This window comes from Artemia franciscana, chromosome 9, assembly GCF_032884065.1.
Source record: "Artemia franciscana chromosome 9, ASM3288406v1, whole genome shotgun sequence".
In the NCBI taxonomy this organism is placed as follows: domain Eukaryota; kingdom Metazoa; phylum Arthropoda; class Branchiopoda; order Anostraca; family Artemiidae; genus Artemia; species Artemia franciscana.
Window position 1 is genome coordinate 18,996,126 of NC_088871.1, and position 23,979 is coordinate 19,020,104.

General features: G+C 35.9%; 1 protein-coding gene across 1 annotated transcript in view; it reads right to left on the bottom strand.

Moving 5' to 3' along the window:
* Positions 1-3,747: 3,747 nt before the first annotated feature.
* LOC136031104 (solute carrier organic anion transporter family member 4A1-like) overlaps positions 3,748-23,979 on the bottom strand; it is a 67,435-nt gene continuing 47,203 nt past the window's right edge. Inside the window, exons 9-13 of the mRNA XM_065710408.1 lie at positions 18,773-18,965; positions 15,989-16,139; positions 13,447-13,643; positions 6,066-6,248; positions 3,748-4,082 (exon numbers count right to left, since the gene is read on the bottom strand). Of these exons, the coding sequence (XP_065566480.1) occupies positions 3,920-4,082; positions 6,066-6,248; positions 13,447-13,643; positions 15,989-16,139; positions 18,773-18,965 (887 nt within the window). The 3' untranslated portion in view covers positions 3,748-3,919. The remainder of the gene's footprint in view (positions 4,083-6,065; positions 6,249-13,446; positions 13,644-15,988; positions 16,140-18,772; positions 18,966-23,979) is intronic.

The following is a 23,979-nucleotide window of genomic DNA, read 5'->3' on the forward strand; positions in this document are numbered from 1 at the left end:
TTAGAGGTTTTGCGAGTTCAGAATGCTATAATGGGTTTGAAAATTAATGTTAATTTCTTAAGTTAAGTCACTTACTTCATTAAGTCGCTAAAGCTGGGACTAACTGAAGATGAAAAAGTAAATTGGGTAACGAAAAGATTGTTCAAGTTGAAAGCATAACTTACCTTGATAGTATTATTAGCAAAGACGGTGGGAGCAGTGAAGATGTTAAAAGTAGAATAGCCAAGACTCTGGGTGTTTTTTCGTAGTGGAAAAAAGTTTGGAACAATAGGAAGATAAGTTTGCGAACCCATATTAAATTATTGGAAGCTACAGTGATGACATTGGTCGAACGTGGCTCTGAAGCATTGGCATTCCAAAAAGTGAACGAAGATTTGCTATATGTTTTCCACAGAAATTACCTACGGATTGTTTTATATACCCAGCTGACTAATTCCAGCTGACTAATTGTATTTTAAACAGTAGGCTGTACAAAAAGGGTGGTTCAATTGCGCCTTTTAGGGCTACAGTGAGAAAAGGTTTAGATGGCTTGGGCACGTTCTGCAGATAAATGCAGATAAAGACAGGTTGTCGAAGATTGTCCTTTTCAGCCAAACGTCTCAGCCAACCGTCTAGGGATAAACGGAAAGCAGGTTATCCACAGTTGTGGTGGGGGCGTAGTATGTCGTAAGGAATGATTTAAGAGAAATGGGAAATTCCTGGGAGGATTTTCCCATTTCTCTGGGATTGAATAGACTGGGATGGAGGAGGAGCGTGCGCAACTGTGTTGGCCTCAGGCAGCTTGGTATTGTGGTGACTTGTTAGTAGTAGCAGTAGTAGTAGTAGTAGAGATCTCTATTTATTCAACGCCACTGCGTCGACTTCGCTTTTTCTTAGTGCAGTGCACATAAAAAGAATCCATGTGATAACTAATCCTCCCCACTGTTTATTCCGTAGGTTCTACCTTTCGTTTTAACTTTATTTTTAACAAACCAACAGAAGAGATTATACTGACTATGTTGTTTTTGTAACTTTTCAGAAGCTGACAAGCTCTTTCCCAACATAAAAACAGCCTCAAACTGAAACTGCCAATTAAAGTTTTAACTTGCACCACCAGCTTCCGCTTTATAACTTGGCCCCCTAACATCCTATGAAAATTTTTAATCAATTCCCCAAACCATTCATGATATATGCAGATCTGTTTATTTTGATAACCTTGGTCCACATGGCTTCTTTCGGTCTATCTTGCCACTGCACTGGAAATAATTTCTAGTCCGTCAACGCCTCCTAGTGTCAAAACTTTTAAACAAATTTTAGAACAAATCTTTAATCCCATACTCTTTACCATCTAAACGTAAGTCAAAGCTCTATTTTCATTTCTTTCCGTCACAAACCTCCCAGAAAGTTTCAACTTGATCCCAAAAGTCATTCACATGATGTTGCAGCTATGCCTTTTTAATCATCTGAGAACATACAGTGTCTTTTGATTTACCTCGCTACTTAACAGTGAGTAGATTGTAGGTCAAATCGAGGTTTATAGCGGGAAAACGTTTAGGCGGATCAAAAAAGCAGCCCCGTGCCCTCCCGTCTAATCTCTCCTCTGAAGGCAGAAATTGAGGTCCACTTAACCCCGTAACACTCTTTAAAAGGTTCAACTTATACTCCGAGTAATTTCAGTTATATTGTAATTATACTATTTTGATAACATTTCGCCACATGTTGTCTTTTGATTTACCTCCCTACTATGTAGTGAAACATTCAATTGACAAAGGGAACTATAGTTGAAACTGTTCACCTGGATCAGAGATATAGCATTTTTTAGCTGCTCCCACAAAGGACACGATTTTAAAGTCCCTCTGCCCATCTCCATTTTATTCATCTACACTACCTGAAAATTTCAACTCCATATTCTGATCTGTTTCCAAGACGTCTAAGATATGGTATTCAGAAAACCAAGATGCACACAGAGTCTTGTGATTTAGCTCAACCCTCTCCTCTAAGCCATACATAAGGTTTTGCCAACCTCCTCCCCAAAATTTCCTGAAAGTTTCAGCTTGACAACCCAAACCGCTCCCGAGAGATTTATTCAGTCACATCGTTTTTGATAACCTGAAAACGCATAGAGTCTTTTGATTTACATTGCTATGTTTCTGTGCAGATATTATAAGTCCCATAGGAGCTTATAGCGCAAAAGTGTTTTAGCGGATCAGGTGCAAAAATCTTTTACCCCATCTCCCTCTCCCTAACGGATAACAGTTCCCTAACACTACCATCCCCATTCTTTTTCCCAACAGTACCTGTATGTTTTAACTTTAAACCCCAGGCCCTTCTCAAAAAACCTCGGATATGCTGTTTTGATGATCTGGACACCTAAGTCATTAGTTCATTCTGAGTCATAATTTGGAATTGCCTTAACCCCTCTCCTCCAAAATTCACTGAAAGTTTCAACAAGATTCTCGAAGCAATTCCCAAGATAGCATCTACATCTAAACAATTATCAACCTGCATAATTCTTGATTCTTACCCCTGGAATTTTGATGGTCATGTCTTCGCTGGATCTCCATTTGTTGAACCTTTCGACTATTTTGACCAAAATAGCTATCTGAAAATTGTAATCAGATGTCTTGGGGGGTTGTGAGAGGGGGCGTAGCATAAGGTCACAAGTGAGGGGGATATTCAATCAATTTCGACTCATAAAAAGAGCACAAGAAATTTTAGTTACTTCCGCCCAGTCCTAATTGAATGTCAATTTGCCTCGTCAGCATTTCCTGAAAGTTTCAACTTAGTACTCTAGGGTTTTTCTAAGATATTACAGCTGCTCCATTTTGAGATCCTGGTAGGGTAAGTGCCTTGTTGATTTTGTTGCTACTTTACGGTGCATGAATTTTAAGTCCCATAGAAGCTTCGAGTGTGGAAACATAATTTTGGTGTTGATTGGAGATAAAATTTGTTAACCCCTTCCCCCAAAAGAAAACTGAGTTGTTCTTGCTCCACCATTCCTCCTTTCTTGTTGGAAAGATCCTGAAAGTTTCAGTTCCATCCCCCGAGGCGTTCTTAAGATATTGCAGACATTTTATAAACGATGAATGGATGCACATAGCGTTTTTTGGTTTACTTTTGTCCCCCACCAAAGTCAGAATTTAAAAATGGAAGGGACTGAGAGCGTTAAATCCAGGGAAGGTTACGGGGTTTGTCCCCTCGACCAAAATTTTTATCTGACTCGTAAAAACGTAACTAAATTGCACATAAACAAATTGTTGATGTAATTTTAAAGTTTTTTGCAACCCCCCCCCCCCCCAAAAAAAAAAATCTGAACATGCTCTTGGAAGCTTACATCTGATAGAAAAAATTTGTTGTTTTAGTAAAGCCCGAGATGGTAACACAGAGCCAATTTATTATAATACAGTTTTCTCTGTACGATAATACAGAAAAATACCCTACTTTACCCTGTGACAGCAGACTACTTCCATCTCATCAAATAATTTTATTTATCTGGTGCAAGTTTTTTTTTCATTTATGTTTTGACTATTTAATCGGTATTTTCTTTGTTTTTTTAATTTCCCTTTACAAAAGTCTCGATGTATTAAGCCGGCATACTCGGACATTTAATACTACGCATTCAAATTTCTCAATTTTAATTCTCTTGATGAAAAGTTTTACCGTTTATTGGACTTTTCCTGTAATTGAATAATAAATGGAAGACAGTGCAGGCATGTAAGGTTCCTAACCTAAAAATAAATTATAAAATGCTGAACATTATTCGAAAGCTCTATCAAAAATATTTCGTTTATTTGTTATATAAGCGTCAATGGCAATACGAAAGTATCAGCATACGGCTCTTCGACACTGATTCGTTTTATTTTTCTTCAGCATTGAGGTAGCTCCTTAAAAATCTATAATCCCACTAAAACATTGTAGCCTCTTCCAAACACTGCTATTTTTATAAGTCGTTTTCAAGCACTGGATTATCGTAAGTATATTTTTCTGGATTTACTGGTGCCTTTGTCTCTTCCTTGGGTGGAGGTGGTCGATAGAGCAGCGCCGCAGAAGTAAAGAAGAATATTGTTATGCCTTTAGTTATTAAAGTAATCAGCAACGTATTTCTGAAAAAAAATATTATTAGTTTCTTTTCAAAATACATTAAATTGGGACTTCAGCCCAAAAGCGATATCCTAGGGATCTACTCGTATTCAGAAAATTGTTATTAGTTGAATAATCAGGTCTATTAAAACTTAGAGAGGGATAATGACCAATAATTTTGAATAAGCTCAACTGTACCACAACACATAATCGCAATATGATAGCATAATACGACCACATCACCCAATTAGATCGTAATATATGAAATATTTAAGAGTTTAAAAGAATATAAAGTGAAATAATTCCAGATAGATCATGGCTAGACTCAGTCGGCTGCAGAGAATTTGGCAACTTTGCCTTAAGAGAGAGGGAAAGCTTGGTACTAAATTGCTCCAGTCATAGAACTTTTGGATATTCCAGCCCCTATAGAGGATAAACGGTATAAAGAACTACCCCTCATAAAGGGTTAGCATTTTTTTTTTTGTCGAACAATATTCGACATTTTTTGTCGAACAATGCACATTTTGCATGCGCATTTTACAACTTTAAATAGACTAGATTCCATAACTGACGGCTATGGACAAAGCGGCATCTGAAGGATTTCCGCAATGCTTATGGCTATCTAAACGGATTATTTCTAAGACTAGTGGCATATCACTCAGGAATTGATCAGGCCACAAATCCCGCTTTACGAAATACTGTAAACTGTCTTTTTATTTACCCACTTTTATTTGGTTTTATAGAGGGGAGGGAAAAATATAAAATTTGGAAAGGTTTTTATACTCTCAATTCCTGGAAAGAAGGGGAAATTTGCCCGAAGGCATTCATACACAGGACGCATACGCTTCGGGATATAGAAATGAAACTGAACGATTTTCCGTCCAGATGACTATTACCTTATAACTAAGCTACTACTGCCACATCTAAAAACTCATCGCAATGTTAAGGATCCTGAGAATGGCACAATTAGTAAAGAATCTCTCACTCTATTCGCAGTTATTATCAAATTCAGTTAAAATTAAATATAAGAGAAACAAAACTAAGAATGTACCTTCTTTTCAACCTTTTCTTCTTCTTTTTTTTGTAATTTCATATATTACAGCTGGATCAGTTTTCTAGTCAATTACCACTAAACTTCCCTTACTATTTAAATTAATACCTTCAAAATTTCAAATTGTCTTTCAAAATAGCAAAGAGCTTAATAATCCAAACATGTACGTCTGTGTCTCTTAAAATTTTGCGGTGAAAGTATCTAGACTTTCTGAAACAAAAAATTCCATGACAATGCATTGAAACAGCTTGTTATGACCAAAATTAAATTTGAAGTCCTATATACAGTGCATATTGGAGTTTTTCCTATTCATGGATTTTCATCTAAATAGGAACAAAACTGACTTTTTGTTTTTGAAAAAAGAATATTCTATAACTGTCTCGTGTTATGCCTGCTACTTTAAAACACTTTTTTTGTTATCTTCAACTTTTTCCAGATTGCTACTATTTTTCACGGATAGGGGGGATAAAACTGTAAATAGAACAAAAAAATAGACAAACTATACGGAAAATACAAGAAACATCAGGAAAGTCATACAGTCCAGGGATTTTGTGGGGTTTGAGTAGAACACAAGCCCCATCTGAGTATGTCCCTAGATTTGTATTCCAAATCAGAAAAATCTAAGAAATAAAATTAAAATAATGGACAGAAAAATGAAAATAAGATACAATAATTCAGCGTGTTGAAAACAAAATATCTTGAATGAAAATCGACAATCGGCCACTACATGTAAAAAAAATATGGATGTTAGCATAAGTAGGTACGTACGGGTGGTTTGATTTGAGGGAGGGAGCTCACAAAACTCGAAGAATTTATGTATCATGTGAAAACTTAAGAAGCTTTATTCTTTCAGGGTAATTCTTTCTCAAGCTAATTTTGTATTTTAGGTATAATTCTTTTAAACTAGATCACATTTTTAAGATACACATATGTCTAAAATCTAGTCTTAACTTACGAAGATAATCCGGCGTTGTCATACAGCAAACATGTAGATACATCACCACATCCTGAGTCCCAAAGGGTACATGACTGATCAATAGTCATACCATAAGCTAAGGGTCCTGGGATGGATCCTATTAATCGAATGGTCAACCATTGAAGTCCAAGTGCAAAACTCCTTTGATCTGCTTTAACGCATCTGTGAATAAATATGTTATGAAAATGTTAAATTAAAAACGCAAGTCTTTTCAAATAGAGTTGAACAACGACATTGAGTTTAAGAAGAAGAGAGATTATCGTATACATAAAGGGAGCCAACCTCCTTTTCTTTAAACTAATGTTTAGTTACCACTTTTCTGTAAGAATTCTAGAAAACAAGAATTGGTGCGACCTGGTATATAGTGAGATATATTTAAGAACGAAACGACATCAGACAACAAATACAACTACGGATCTTTAAAAGCTCCATGGCCTCTAATAGAGGGAGAAGTTTTGCATGCTTTTTAAACACTAGCTCATATACAAAAAAGGAGAAACAGGGAGAAAGAAAAGAGCCTGGGAAAAATATTCAGTGCTATTGTGCATTTGAATACAAAAAATTGGCTACAACATGTTTTACGGGTAAAAATGACAAAATGTCAAAAAATTGTTTTTTCTTTGGAAAATCCAACTGGAGACAAGCAAACATTAGGATGATCTCGGACAGGGGTCTAGGTTTCCTCCCTCCATAATATTCACTCCTCGTGGGAAATTTACCCTGTGGAAAAAGAATCGACTTTTCGGGGAAATTTCCCCGATAGATACATAAAAAGAATCGACTTATTATGCTGATTCCAAATACATAAGCTTTATTAAGTTTAGTGTTGCACATCAAAGGCTACAAGCCCGAGTAAATTTGCCTGATTTTCCAAAAAGGGAAAAATATCCCCCTAAAAGTCGAAGAAACTTAATGAAATCACACCATCAGATTTAGCGCATTAGAGAACCTTATTTCAGAGGTTTTAACCTCCATTCTGCAAAAATGGGGAATTTATATTCTTTTGCTGGAAGAAAGATCACGGAATTGTGCTTATTTTTTTTTCCACAGCTGATCGTATCGACCCAGTGGCCCTAGAATATCAAGATAGGGCTCATTCAAGCAAGAATTAAATGTCCTAGGGCCCTTTTATAGTGACCAATAATATTTGAGGGGGACTAGGCCCCCTCCCGTCCCTTTTTTCCCAAAACCGTCCGATCATGTTTTGAGATAGCCATTTTGTTCATTATAATTGAAACACCCGATAACTATGCCTTTGGATATAACATAAGGCCCCCCCCCATAACTCCAGGGAAAAGATCTTTAAGTTATAAGATTCGCCCATTGTTTACGCTTAGTATTTGTTATTGGGAAGTATGCATACATTTTGTGGGGGGGGGGTGAATTTTCTCCTAGGGGAATTTCCACGGTGGATTTTCCATTGGGAAGGAAGTTTCCATTGGGTGAGCTTGTCAAGGGATATTTTGCACTGGGGGAATTTTCCAGAATTCCTATACAAAGTTATTAATATTCGTATTGCTTCCTTTTTTCCGTCTCTGTTTAGCGCTTGGAGGGGTTAAGGGTAATTGTCCAGGGTAAATTTTTACCGGGCTTGAATTCCCCAAAAGATATTTCGTATGTGTATTTATTTCTGAAATGGGGATTTCTCCGTAGAGGTGGGGCCATATTTCTTAACATTGTTTAAAAAACGATCGGAAATTAAATAAGAAAAAACAAGTTTGTTTTATCCGAAAGTAAGAAGCAACATTAAAACTTAAAACGATCAGAAATTATTACGTATATGAACGGAGTTGCCCACACCTCAACACCTCGCTCTTTACGCTAAAGTTTGAATTTTGACCCTATTCTTTAAGAACAACTCCTGAAACCAAAGAGTCGTTTAATTAGAGCAATAAAAAGTTTCTTTTAAGAGTACTAAAAAACTTTAGTGTAAAGAGCGAAGGTTTGAGGAGGGGGCAATCCCCTTCATATAGTTAATAATTTCTGTTTGTTTTAAGTTTTAATGTTGCTCCTTACTTTGAGGTTAAAAAACTTGTTTCCTTATTCAATTTATCTGGAAGCTCAATGAGAGTTGGGATGTTTTGGTATTAAAATGCATCCTATGAGGTATATCCCTCCCTCTGTAACTAGACGAAATATTTCCAAAGTCTGACGAAATTTCACTGTCTTAGGTAAATTCCCTGTCGTTTTAAGATTAATTTAAATAAAATGAAAAAGAAACTTCTCAAAGAAAAGTAAAGGTCATATCAAATTGAAGATCAGAAGAAATACAAAACCTACAATAATTCAATTCAAAACGACCAGATATTACTATTTAAGAATAAATGAACCCAATACAATAAGAAATTAAAAAAAAACAGTCATAGCAAACAAACATACAACAGGTACTAATATAAATAAATAAATAAATCTTTAAATAAGTAAAACTTAAGTTGAATGTGCAAATCAAGCTTTAAAAAAAAAAGAAATACTACAAACAAGCGTTTGCGTACTTCCTCCTTCCCTAACTGTAAAAGTTCTAAACCTACTGTGTCATTGGCGCTTTACTGAATTAAATAAATAAAGAAAGCTTTTTTAACTGCAAGTAAGGAGTGACATTAAAACTTCAAACGAACATAAATTATTCCGTATATGAAAGGGTTTGTCCCCTCCTATACGCCACGCTCTTACGCTAAAGTTTGACTCTTTCCCACAACTCTACTTTTTAAAACAATAAATATATGATTTTGGCTCACCACATATGAACAATTAAAACAAAATTTACATGTTATTTTTTTTTTTAGCTAAATAGCCTTCTCAGAGTTTTGACCGGAGAGATTTCGATAAAAAAGAGGGCGGAGGAGCAGGCCTAGTTGCTCCCTAATTTCTGGTTACTTAAAAAGGCAACTGGAATTTGTTTTAACGAAAGTTTTTATTAGTTATAAATATATGTAATATACGAATTAACTTGTAACGAATTTCTATATTTGTATATTTTTATTACGTATATGAGGGGGTTTGTATCCTCGTCAATACCTTGCTCTTTGCACTCTTTGCACTAAAACTTGAATTTTGTCCCAATTCTTTGAGAATGACCCCTGAATCACAAAGCCGTAGAATAATAGTTGAAATTACTAAAAGTACGTTAGCGTAAAGAGCAAAGTATTACGGAAGAGAAGAACCCCCTAATATACTTAATAATTTCTGTTTGTTTTAGGATTTAATGGTGCTCCTTACTTCCAGCTGAAAAAACTTTTTTTCATTTATTTTCTCATTGTTTTTTTTTAAAATAATGCTACAAAATCCAAGGTCCACCTCATGGAAATTCTCTTTCCTCATTATAAATCCCTCCATGGAAAGATCCTCCCATGTAACCCCCTCTCCCAACCACCCCCTCAACGCGAAAAAGTTCCCCTGAAAACGTCTGTACACTTCCCAAAAAAATTACTATATGTAAACAATGGTCAAAGTTTGCAACTTGCAACCCCTCTCCCGGGAACTATGGGGGATTAGGTCGTCCCAAAAGACATAATTATTTATGTTATTCTACTTTGCTGAACAAAATGGCTTTCTCAAAATTTTGATCCGGTGATTTTTTGAAAAAATGAGCGTGGGAGGGGGCCTACGTGCCCTCCACTGTTTTGGTCACCTAAAAAGGGCACTAGAAAGTTTATTTCCGTTAGAATGAGCATTCTTGCGACATTCTAGGACTAATGGATCGATACGATCAACCCTGAAAAAAAACAAAAAAAAAAACAAACAAATAAACACACATCCGTGATCTGTCTTCTGGCAAAAAATACACAATTCCACATATTTGTAGATAGGAACTTGAAACTTCTAAAGTAGGGTTCTCTGATACTTTGAATCTAATGGTGTGATTTTCGCTAAGATTCTATGACTTTTACGGGGTGTTTCCCCCTTCTTTCTAAAATAAGGCAAATTTTCTCAGGCTCGTAACTTTTGATGGGTAAGACTAAACTTGATGAAACTTATATATTTAAAATCAGCATAAAATGCTATTTTTTTTATGTAACTATTGGTATCAAAATTCCATTTTTTTTTTTCGATTACTATTGAGCTGGGTCGCTTCGTTATCACGAACTGTTTGAAACGGTATGTGTCTTGAACAGGCTTGGAAACAACTAATAAAATCCAACTGAATATTTGATATATAATGATATTAATTGTTGAAAGAACTCGTCAATTCAAGATTTCGCTTCGCTGGAATTTTTATTTTCATGTTCAATGCTGCACTAGCTGGAAAAGAAAATATTTGTGATACAATCCGTTTTCAGTTTAGCTCCAGTTTAGCAAATTAAATATACTCTTTTTATATATAATGATATTAATATATGAAAGTTCATCAGTTAAAAAATTTAAATTTACCGTAATTTTTATTTTCAATGTTGTAATAAATACAAAAGAAAATATTTGCAATATAACTCGTTTTCAGTAAAGCACGATTGACAAAGTAAGTTTTAGATTTTTACAGTCAGGGAAAGAGGCAGCACCAAACTCTTGTTTGTAATGATTTTTGTTCTTTCTCAGCTTGATTTGCTTATTAAATTTGAGAATTACTTGTTAACATTTTTTTTCTTTTGTATTATTACATGTTGTATGTGTGTTTGATATGATTGTTTGTTTAATTTCTGAGGGTTAGGGTTTCATTTGTTCTTTATTAGTAATATATGGTCGTTTTGACTTTGAATTCTTGTAGGTTTCTATTTTTTTCGATCTTAGGCTTAATATGGCCTTTGCTTTTCCTTGAAAAACTTATTTTTTGGGAAGTTGTTTAATTGATATCCGTTCGTTTTTTATTGCCAACGTTTAAAGATTTTCAAAATTCCCAATGATCCAACCCATGATCCAACAATCCTGCATATTAAAAAGGGACAAAATTGGATAATTACAGTGATTGAGTGGAATGAGAAAAAGAAAGTCGATAAATATACCAGAGGGTTCGTAACTGTGATTCTTTGATTTAATCCACTTGTGACTTAGAAGGGAGAAGATCGCTTGGATTTGACCATTATTGGATTTATTGCTATATTGCCGAAACTATTTTAACATTTAGCGCAAATTAAGTATTTAGACTAATTTCAAGCATGGCTGTTGTACGAGAGACTAAGATTTTGAACTGATGAGCTGTTGGCAATGATTGCGCCTGTGCAATACCAAAACTTCCAAACAGTTTTTTGGTGCTAGACGTATTTCCCTCAGAAAACTCCCCTGGAATAGCCCCCCACGTTAAATCCCCACCTCATGAATAAATCCCCACATGAATCCCCCCGAAGAACTCCCGCGGATGAATCCACTCTGAAAAATCGCACTCCTTTATATGAATAAGTGAGCAGCCACAGAGAAAGTATTACTAATAAAAGTAATGAAAAAATGGCGAATTTTGGTATGTTCTACCAATATTCCAAAGTTAGGGTATGGTTTGGGCAATGGAGGGCCAGGGGTCAGCTCCCAGAAGTTTTGGAGTAAAATATAATCACACAAATTTTGGCGAGAAGGGGGCCGGGTCATGGAGGGCCAAGGGTAAGCTTCCATGAGTTTTGGTATAAAATATTGTTAATATTTTTTCAGGGGAAAGAAGGGGGGTCGGTCAGGCCAGGTCAGGTATGGCCAGGGGTTCACTCCCATAAGCTTGGAATAAGAGATCGTTGATATTTTTTAGGAGGAGGCCTACGGAGGGCCAAGAGTCAGCTCCCATAAGTTTTGGATTAAAATGCTGTTAATTTATTGGGAGGGGGACTCGGGCCGTAAAGGGCTAGGGACTAGCTCCCATAAGTTTCGGAATAAGATATCGTTAATATTTTAATTTCTTTGGGGTGCGGGCTATGGATGCTAGGGATCAGCTGGAATAAGTTCTGGAATAAAATACCGTTAAAAAAGTTCTTTTGGGGGTGGGATTGGGCCATGGAGAATCAGGGGTTAGCTCCAATAAGTTTTGGAATAAAATATCGTTGATATATTATCTTCCTTTTTTTCCAGGGGGGGGGGGTTGGGGATTGGGGGAACTGGGGTCAGCTTCAAGAGTTTATGGAAGCAAATTTCGTAAATATTTTTAGGGGAGGAGGGAGGTCGGGCCAGAGAGGGCTATGTGTCAGCTCCCAAAGATTTTAGAATTAATTATTGTTTATAATTAGTTTTGTCGAGGGGGGGATTGGACCTTGGAAGGCCGTGGTCAGCTTCCATACCTGATGGAATAAAATATTGCTAATAAGTTTTTTTTCTATGGGGGCATCGGGCGATGAAGGGCCAAGGGCCAGTTCCCATAAGTTTTGGATCAAAACATCGTTAATATTTTTTTGGGGGGCGGACCATTGAGGGAGGGCCAGGGGTTAGCTTCCTTAAGTTTTTGGAAAAACTATCGTTAATAAGTTTTTTAGTGGGAGGGAGGTAGGCCTTTTCTGATCTTTGAACTATTTTAAAACCCTTTCATAAAAACTTTATGCCCCGAAGCATAACTTACAACATCGACCCCCAGACTCTGGAGGGTTGTATGGACCCTAGTAGCCCTCCGATAACTTTTGACTCTTAAAAAAACTTTTGACTTTTTTTTACTCAAAAAATTAATGAGATATTAAAAATGTGAAATTGATACTTAATCCAAGATGTCTAGGATTGTTTTTGGTCTACGCTGTTATTAAGAAAACAAAGAGTAACATTAAACCCCAAAATCAGCAGAATTTATTTTGTATAGGAGGGGGCTGCCCCTTCCTCATCCCCACCTCCGCCTCGTGGTTGTAGAAAGTTCGGACGGTGCTCATTACGTCAGAAATTGAGGGTTCTAGTTCTTTTTTATAAGTCAAAAGGGATTGGAAACCAACCAGTTGCAGGGGGAGGGGTATTTTCTGAAGGAGTATTTTCGGGGATGGATATTTTTCGTGAGGGAGGGTATTTTCTGGGAAGGGGGGAGGCATTTTCCGCGGGGAGTATTTTCAACGGTGGATATTTTCCGGGAGTATTTTCGCAGGGAGTATTTTCTGGGGGGTTCCTGGCTTTTGTACTCTGTCTTTAGCTTCTTCATTTTGTGTGTGGGTGAATTTTTCTGGGGGAGAATTTTTCACGGGGAAACTGTTTGTGGGATGGAATTTTCCAGAAGAAATTTTCCAAGGGGAAAACACTAGCTGTCTCTTGGCAGGGTGAAGGAAGATACTAAGAGTGGAATCAAAGTAATTGGGAATTTTGTGGGAAAGGGAACAGAGTGAAGCTTTGATTAAAACGGTTTGGAGGAGAAACTTGTGCAGTTGTGTTGACCTCATATAAATTCATACTGCCATGATTTTTAGCAGCAATAAATTTCAAAAAAAAACACTAATAGAGAAAATAAGGATCAGAAGAAGCACTATACTAATAATTGACTAGTTACCTTAAAGTGGCTGAGAGTGCAGGCATGATGCTCATCACCGTAACAAAGAGGAGAAGGAACAAAATAGCCAGGAAAAAATCAAGTGAATCACAATCGTTGAAACATTTTCCAGCTTTAGCAATCCCTTGGATAGTAATATTTTCATTTATCGTGTAATTTCTTGGCGACGAAGTAACACAAGAACAGTCTGTGTAAATCTAAAAAACGGATATGCAGTAAACTAGCGTTTGGAATCGTGTTACAGATCACTAAATTTAAAATTAAACTAATGTATCCCTGGTAAAACTGAAGAATCGTACAAAAACCCAAACTAAACAGGGAATAATAACTTATGGATAAAACCCGTAGCAGTAAATATTTTAAAATATTAAAACTGTAAAATACCTATAGAATAGTTATTAGGGTATACAATCAGGCGCAACTGAACAGAAATTGAAATAAATTGAAAATACCAAATATTTTCAAGAAATTGAAAATTGAAAATACCTTAAAAGAAGTTTAATAACAATAAAAATATAAACAGTGGTAAACAAAGAGAACACTAAATTACAAATACAAACTGAAATTTGATTTTTCTTTTTTTTTAACTACAAAAGAAAAATGTAAACCATGATGTATGACCGAGCTCAAACTCTAAAGCTTTACGGATATTTTAGGTCCTTGAATGATGCACAAAAGCAGATCAAATTCGTTGAATTTAATATATATCAGACTTCATCTTATACTCCTATGTGTGAAACGGAACAAAACTGCGGTACTGGTTTTGTGCGTATGTGTGAATACATTTTTGCATTCACGGTTTTAACGGTTTTAATGGTTTTTATTAACGGTTTTGTGCAAGGACTTTCTTTATTTTATTTGTTTTTCTTAGGTTTTTCAGTTTTCACGCAAAAAAAGATCAAAGATGGCCGTTTAAGCACTCTCAGTGAGAGAAATATTATGGTTGCAAATGGAGAAAAAGCTTATGAATGTGCGTTGTATTTTAGAATTGAGCTAAAACATTTAATTTGTCCGGCTGTGTGGTAAGGTTTATAATTTAGTTGTGCATGCCCAGTTTCACAATGTGATTAATTGTTCTAGCATCTATAGTTTTCACATGATAAGCGGTGTGTTTCTGGATTTAAATAAGAGATTAAAATTTAAAACCTTTTTCTTATATGGGAACAGGATGCAGGAAAAATACTCTTAAGTTTAAAAGATTTATGGTGATTTTTTAGAAAGAGCCTTTTCTTGTAGCTTGTAGCGTAAAAAAAACAAACAAACCAAAACTGTTTAAGCTAACAGAAATTGCCAAACTCAAGTGGAAAAAATTTAATTATCTATTTTAGCATCTCAAAATGCGATTTTGTACCTCTTATAGATACACCCCAATTCATATATCATCGGAAAGGAGAGGCTTTCTCGGAATCTAATCATCGGCATAAGACAGAGGAAATTAGTTAGTCGGATTTTAATTAAACTTAATAGAATGTGAAAAATGGTATCTTATGTGCGCCTTTTTGGGGCCTTACTGGATCCTAACTCTGCGAATGATAGATGTCTAAATTTTTGTCACTGAGACAGCTGTCAGAGCTAGCTGTTGGATACCAATGGAAATGTGATGGAAATGCTAAGCTTCTGTTGAAAACAGTCTTCAATGTCTCTATTTGATTATTAGTTTTTGCAATTACCTAAATCATTGGCGTTTTAAGCATAATTTTGTAGTAATTTTTTACCCTTTTAAGGATAATTCCTAAAATAATTATTATAGCCCAAAATAAAAAACACCAAGTTTCGGCATCCAACACTAATTAGTATTTTCTAAGCCCAGTTTAATAAAGTTTGTACTAAAATATATTTTGATACATTTTTCATTGTCCAGCACATACCTCAAAATACTGATATTTTTATACCAAATGTTTGTTAAATTTTAATCTAATCTACAACTAAGGTTACTGTGTACTTTTTTCTTCTATTTTTTTTTTTTTTTTTTTTTTTTTTTTTTTTTTTTTTTTTTTAGAGTTACCCGACTCGGCTTCTTTAGATCACCAGTCATCTGAATAAATTCGGAAAAAGTCCTGAGAAGAACTGTTCAAGAGGAAATGACAAAGTTCTTTAGACTGCTTTCCCATCTCTCTCTCTCTCTCTCTCTCTCTTTCTTCTTTTTTACACTCTTTTTGTTACCACAGTGCAAGGTCGTATCCACGGGTGGGGAGTACTGAGTTTGACTCTCCTTCCCAAAATTTTTGTCCGACTCGTAAAAAAGTGACAAAATGCTTATAAACAAGTTTCTGATGTGCTGTTTAAGATTTTTTTGTTACCCCCCTCCCCCGAGAAAAGTCCTGGATGCAGCCCTATCACACTGCATATACAAATTTTTATTTTATTAGACATGTCTTTTTTCAAACAAAATCTTTAGAATCTGTCAGTTTAAAATAAAGTGTTTTTCACAATCTCTGTAGATATTTTATCATTATTTCTCTTACTTCCAGTGGGTCCTGGCTCCAAGGCTCCATCTCTTACGTATATGCCTTATAAAAGTAATAAAAAATAATAAACTTACACCTGATTCTGGAGAAGATGTACACCCAGCAAAACAAGGAGAAAAATATAGCACGTCATCAGAACTGCATATTGGATCATACAAAGCCGACGAGCAGGAACAGTCATTGTTGCACATAAAGTTGAACTGCGGCTCATCCAGAGTGTAAGCTCTTTAAAAAAACAGAACAAGAAGGTTAGTAAAAGAAGTCATAGTTTAAGAAGTGAAGGTATTCTAGAGCATCATCATGTGCGTACGCATGATTTAATTTGAGGAAGGGGGATGAGGAAATTAATTGACAACAAATCTTTTAAATTCTTAAAAATATTCTGTAAAGTCATATGAAAAAAAGCTGTGTTTACAGTCTTAGCCAAAATTATTATGGTTATTACAGTCTCTTTTATTATCTAGCCAGATCATTAGTTCCAGATTTCATCTTTTCGGAATATTAAATGAAAAAATGATGGCTCCACTGAAAGTAAGGAGCAAGATTCAAACTTAAATGAAAAGAAATTATTCCGTATATGAAGGGGATTGTCCCTTCCTCAATGCTCCTCTCTTCATGCTTCAATTTTTTAAGTACTTTTAAAAATGGTTCTGATTTTGATTAAACGACCCTTGTGTTTCAGGAGTCGTTCGTATAAAATTAGGACACACAAGGTGAAACTTTAGCATAAAGAGTGGGATACTGAGAAGGGGGCAGCTCACCTCATAATTATATGGAATAATTTCTGTTCGTTTTGAACTTTAATGTTGTTTCGTACTTTCAGTGGAAAAATCTATTTTAATTTGATTCCCGATCGTGTTTCAAATAGCCCCTTTGAATCCAGCCCCTCCTTTGAAAATTCTCCTTGAAAATTACCCCCCGACAATTCCATCTTTCCTGCGAATTCCTCCCGGAAAATTTCTTGCCTATGATTCCGGAGAAAAAATACTCTGTAGAATTCTTTCATTTGAAGATCATTTGAGGACCATTACTCAGGTCGTGGAGAAACCCGCCCCCCTCCTGCGTTGAAAATATTTCCTGGAAATTCCCCCAGTGGAAAGTTTCTACGGCGGAACATGTCCTTCCCAAGTAAAAATCACCCAGAAAATTTCTAAACCAATGAAAAATTTTCTCGGATACTTCCCCAAGAGCATCTCCACATATGATATGGGGTTACCAACAAAGAAGTAAGAGAAATAAAGCAAATTTCTCATATTAGTTCTGGCGACTTACTCCCTTGCAAAATTTTCCCTGGAAAGTGCACGCCCAAAAACTGCCATCCCTATTGAAAGATTTCCCCGTAGAAAATTTATCCCAAGACCCCCTCCCCCCTAAGAAATGTTGTTATACTTCACAATAACAAATACTATATTAAATTTCTTGCGATCCTTCTTCCGGTGACTCTGGGGGGCTGTGCCATACACAAAGACATACTTATTGGAACTTTCAACTATGCTGAGCAAAATGTTTATCTCGAAGTTTTAATCGGACAACTTTGAGGGAAAAATGGCGCGAAACGGGGGATAGTTACAGTTAAGTTATTGACTTACAAATGATCATTCACTGTGTTTTTTCTTTTTCGTTGTTGTTTTTGCCATTTTTCATGTAATCATATGATTTATCGACTCCAAAGTTCAATTTTGGCCCTCTGTGGGCTTGTGATAGTGATTTTAAAAAGAATAAATATCTTATCTATTTAATATGTTCTGTCACCTAAAAGGGCCACTAGACTTTTTATTTCGGTTAAAATAAACTCTCTCCCAGTCTTCTAGGACTAGTGGTTCGACACGATGGCCCCTGGGTAGAACAAAAAATAAAAAAATAATCGAACACACATCCGTGATCTTTCTTCTGGCAAAAAATACAAAGGTCCACACTTTTAAAGATAGGAGCTTGAAAACTCTATAGTAGGAGTTCACTGATATGCTGAACCTGAAGATGCAATTTTCAATAAGATTTCTTCACTTCTGGTGGGTGTTTCACCCCTTTTTGAGACCGGACATATTTTCTAAGGCTCGTAATTTTTGAGTGGTAGCATTAAACTTAATGAATGTTACAAATTTAAAATCAGCATAAACCGCGAAATCTTTTGATGTATCTATTGTTTATTCAAATTCTGTTTTTTTTTAGTTTTGGTCACATTGGGCCGAGTTACTCCTACTTACAGTTCGTTACCACGAACTATTTGACTCTCTTTTAGTTTGATAAAATTCCGGCTTTCTCCGTTTTACGTGCCTATCTGTATTGTCTTGGAGATAACATTCACGATGTATACAAAGAAGATACTACTTGACTTAGTTGGTATTTTGCATTTTCCGTTAAAAACTTTCGTTTATGAAGCTTCAATTTGTACTGTGAAGTTGTGAATTTATGAAGTTGTAAAAACTGTTAAGATGTGAAATATTATAATGTGAACTTTCGACTTTCATTCTTTTCATTCTCTTTGCTGGACTGTTGCTTAAATGGAATTGAAGAACACTTCTTAACTTTGCAGTGCAGGAGAGCATACAGTCTTTTTCACTTTGATATAACTGTGCCACTTCCCGATTTTCTAAGCTCTACATATTAAAGTGTCAATGAAATATTAATTCAAAGATGTATATTCTTGAAATGTTTTGTCTCTGGGTGCATTACAATTTACAAATTTATTTGTTTGTTGTGGCCCCTAGTTTCAATGCACTGATCTATCAACTTATACATATTTAATCTGCTTCACATAAGTTAAAATTTTAAAGGGATCAATAGCCTTAAATGTTGTTGAACTTCTGAGCATTAGATATTTTTGGCCATCTTACCGCAAAAAAAAAAATGGTTCTTACCCGTCTGGAAATCTGTTTAATCCAAACATGACTGGATTCGGGCATCTTAGAAGGAAAATGAAACAGCTACAAAATGCTATGACAGCAAGAATGATGCAGTAATTTAACATGCCACGACATTTTAACTTCAATTTCTTGACAATAAAACCACCTAGAAAAGTTCCAATGACGCCTGCCGGTACGAAAATGATACCTATAAAAAATAGAATTATTCAGAAAGGTCTAGATGTATTTCTCTATTTTAAAAAGAAGCTCAAATAAATAAGGAATAAAGATAAATCAACAAGATGCATTATGCTTGATAATGCATCTTTCAGCATAATGCTTTAGTCATCTTTCAGCGGGCTACAGTATTCCTCGTTCACACAAAAATGAATAATTTCCTAAGTGAGCGAAACATTTCCAAAGGCGTTTAATCACAGCCAAATCAAATGTTAGAAAGTCCCATGTCTATTTGTGACAGACTATTTGTAAAATAGTCTGAAACGCATAAAAAAAAAAAGATAATTTCAGATCGAAATGAAGTTTATCATTGGAATTGCCATGATTGAAAACCTTTTAGAGGAGAGTTACAGCACCTTACCTTGAATGACAAGGAAAATTACTTTTTGCATGCGAAGCGCCTCTTTTTTTATTCTTCTTCTTCTTTTTTTATCTTTCTTCACCACTAGTGGGGCACAGGTGGGCCTCATTATCATGTCAAACTAATCAGATACACACTGTTATTGTTACACATATTTTCTTGTTCAAATCATACAACAAAGTTGTCTAGGGTATTTAGTATTAGTCCAGACAATGTGTAACTATTATGACAATCTGTCACTTTTCATTTTTGCTTAGATTAAATCAGTATTACTATAAAAATAAGATTAGACAATATTTAGAATGATATGGCCTCATTTGAAAGATTTTTTTTATAGAATTCCAGGAACACTGGGAAATATTACACGCCATGCTATTTGAAATAACTTTTAAAAAACATGGTGCATAAACTGCGAAGTGGTAATTTATTCGTTTTTCAACTAGGTTTTGAATTTCATCAGAATTTTTTTTTCAATTAATTATTGAAAGATATTTTTTGACAACCTTCAAAAGCTATTTGGGGTTAAATAGGAATGATGCGTTATCACACCCACCGAGCTCCCCCGACATTGAAGGGTTAGAGAGCTTGTTTGATAACCGTCAAAAGCTATTTGGGGTTAAATAAGAATGATGTGTTATCACACTCACCGAGATCTTCTGACCTTGAACCGTAGGAGAGCTCGTTTGACAACCATCTAAAACTATTTGGGCTTAAATAAAAATGATAATGCTATCACATCCATCGAGCTCCCCTTACCTCGGACGGTCAGAGAGCTTGTTTGACAACCGTCAAAAGCTATTTGGGGTTACATAGGAATGATGCGTCATCACACCCACCGAGCTCCCCCGACATTGAACCGTCAGAGAGCTTGTTTGACAACCATCAATGGCTATTTGGGGTTAAATAAGAATGATGTGTTCTGTTCCCGACATTGAACCGTCAGAGAGCTTGTTTGACAACCGTCAAAAGCTATTTGAGGTTAAATAAGAATGATGTTTTATCACACTCACCGACATTTTCTTACCTTAAACCGTCAGAGAGCTCGTTTGACAACCATCTAAAGCTATTTGGGCTTAAATAAAATGGTAATGATATCACATCCACTGAGCTCCCCTTACCTCGAACGGTCAGAGAGCTTGTTTGACAACCGTCAAAAGCTATTTGGGGTTAAATAAGAATGATGTGTTCTGTTCCCGACATTGAACCGTCAGAGAGCTTGTTTGACAATCGTAAAAAGCTATTTGAGGTTAAATAAGAACGATGTTTTATCACACTCACCGACATTTTCTTACCTTAAACCGTCAGAGAGCTCGTTTGACAACCATCTAAAGCTATTTGGGCTTAAATAAAATGGTAATGCTATCACATCCACTGAGCTCCCCTTACCTCGAACGGTCAGAGAGCTTGTTTGACAACCGTCAAAAGCTATTTGGGGTTAAATAAGAATGATGTGTTCTGTTCCCGACATTGAACCGTCAGAGAGCTTGTTTGACAACCGTCAAAAGCTATTTGGGGTTAAATAAGAATGATGTGTTCTGTTCCCGACATTGAACCGTCAGAGAGCTTGTTTGACAACCGTCAAAAGCTATTTGAGGTTAAATAAGAATGATGTTTTATCACACTCACCGACATTTTCTTACCTTAAACCGTCAGAGAGCTCGTTTGACAACCATCTAAAGCTATTTGGGCTTAAATAAAATGGTAATGCTATCCCATCCACCGAGCTCCCCTAACCTCAAACGGTCCGAGAGCTTGTTTGACAACCGTCAAAAGCTATTTGGGGTTAAATAAGAATGATGTGTTCTGTTCCCGACATTGAACCGTCAGAGAGCTTGTTTGACAACCGTCAAAGCTATTTGAGGTTAAATAAGAATGATGTTTTATCACACTCACCGACATTTTCTTACCTTAAACCGTCAGAGAGCTCGTTTGACAACCATCTAAAGCTATTTTGGCTTAAATAAAATGGTAATGCTATCACATCCACTGAGCTCCCCTTACCTCGAACGGTCAGAGAGCTTGTTTGACAACCGTCAAAAGCTATTTGGGGTTAAATAAGAATGATGTTTTATCACACTCACCGAGGTCTTCTGACCTTGAACCGTCAGAGAGCTTGTTTGACAACCATCTAAAGCTATTTTGGCTTAAATTAAATGGTAATTCTATCACATCCACCGAGCTCCTATTACCTCGAACGGTCAGAGAGCTTGTTTGACAACCGTCAAATGCTAGTTTGGCTTAAATAAGAATGATGTGTTATTTTCCCTCCCCCTCCCCCCAAGCTCACCTGACCTTGTACCGTCAGATGTTATGCTTCTAACTTTGATAGCTATTTTGAAAGTTCTCTTGGTTTATAAAAAGTTTGCTTCATATTAGATTTCAAATCATCACCTGGTTCAGTTTTATCCTGACAAAGACATTTCTTTTTATGAACGAGTTATAAAAACAAATTATCAAAAATGGCGAAGCTATTGGGTTTGACCGAGGAGAAAAATCATTGATTGACAGGTAGTTCTTTTATGGCTAGCTAATCTTCTTTTAAATATGTACCTGTGATTCTTTTCAGTCCTATCCTTCTGGGCCTTTAACAAAATACTTATTGAAACATTTTTGAGGTGGATTTAAGTGTCTCCTGTTTTAGTAAGGCAGATTTTTTTTTTGTACTAAACTATTTAGAACAAGGAGGTTGGATATAGCTACTTTGGATGAAAGTTATTTTTATGTAGTTACATATACTTTTCTCTAGTATCATTTACTGGCATAATACTAGCGTGCCTCAAGCTATGTAGCATTTTTAAGCCTTTAAAATACGCTAAAAGTCTTAATTGACCTCTATGATATGTATACCATATGCAGGACCTACGAGACAAAAGCCTTAGTCCTCTTCAAAAATACCCCTACCATAATATGTTTGTCCTTTTTTTGCAGTCATAGGCAGTGGAAACGAATATGATAGGTCATACCATGAATATCAGGTATTGGAAGGAAAGGAGTAGCACTCCCCGACACTCTTCTCCAATTACTCAGTTGGATAATAAAGAGCTAATATTTTCACTGGTGGATCTAGGAATCGGAAAGACCCCAGGACCCCTACAAGATTTTTCTGGCGCCTTCATTCCTTCTTTTACTCTTTTATTAGAATAAATTTGTCTATTTGGTAAATTATTGGTCCCTTTGTCACATTACCCTCACCCGAAAAGATGCTCATTGACACCCATGTCACATTGGGCCTCTCCTAAGATTTTGCTCTAGATCCGCCCCTGGGCATTCTAAAATATTTAATAACAAATCCCAGTTGATTTTCAATTTACTATTAGGTAGATAAAAGTAGATATAAAAATTTATAAAATAGAATTTAAAAAAAACTAGTTCAATGAAAAAAAACTATTAAACTGGTACAGCAGCGTCCAACGCTATTCAGAATGGCGTTTCTGCACAGCAGCCCAGAATGGCGTTTCTTGATGGCTAGGGCCCCAAGAATTGTGCTCTTTTCTACCTTCCACTCTTAGCAGCCCATGGCATGTTTTAAACAGTTTTATCATAGTTCAAGTAAGCTTTTTACAATTCATATAAGCTCAAAAAGGAACAGGACAAGGAAAGCTCAGATTCTGGGTACTTCTGCTAAGAATGCTTCACCTTGACTCACAAGATGCTCAACTGGTTATATTAGTGTTTTATGCTGTACTATTGTAATTCTAAATATTGTCTAATCTTATTCTTATAGTAACACTGAAATAATCTAAGCAAAAATGAAAAGTGACAGATTGTCACAATAATTACATATTGTCTGGACCAATACTAAATACCCAAAACCACTTTGTTGTATGATTTGAACAAGAAAATATGTGCAACAATAACAGTTTATACCTATGTTGCATATTATTATAGTAAGGGTTTTGACACAGTCATAGTGTTGACCAAGCGCCACCGTTCCCATTCCCGGTCATCCCCATTCCCGTTGGATTAAATATCAAACAGTTCGTGGTAACGAACTGTAGTAAGGAGCGACCCGGCTCAATAGAAACTAAAACTCTAAAAAATGGAATTTTGAGAATAATAGCTACATCAAAAGAATCGCATTTTAATGCTGATTTTAAATATATAAGCTCATCAAGTTTAGTCTTACGCTCCAAAAGTTACGAGCCTGAGAAAATTTGTGTTATTTTAGAAAATAGGGGAAACACCCCCTAAAATTCATAGAATCTTAACGAAAATTACACCATCAGATTCAGCGTATCAGAGAACCCTACTGTAGAAGTATCAAGCTCCTATCTACAAAAATGTGGAATTTTGTATTTTTTGCCAGAAGGCAGATCACGGATGCGTGTTTATTTGTTTGTTGTTTTTTTTTGTTTTTTGTTTTTTTCTTTTTCCAAGGGGTGATCGTATCGACACAGTTGTCCTAGAATGTTGCGATAGGGCTCATTCTAACGGAAATGAAAAGTTCTAGTGCCCTTTTTAAGTGACCAAAAAAATTGGAGGGCACCTAGGCCCCCTCCCACGCTAATTATGTTCCCAAAGTCAACGGATCAAAATTCGGAGATAGCCATTTTATTCATCGTAGTCAAAAAACCTTATAACTATGTCTTTGGGGACGACTTACTCCTCCACAGTCCCCGCGGGA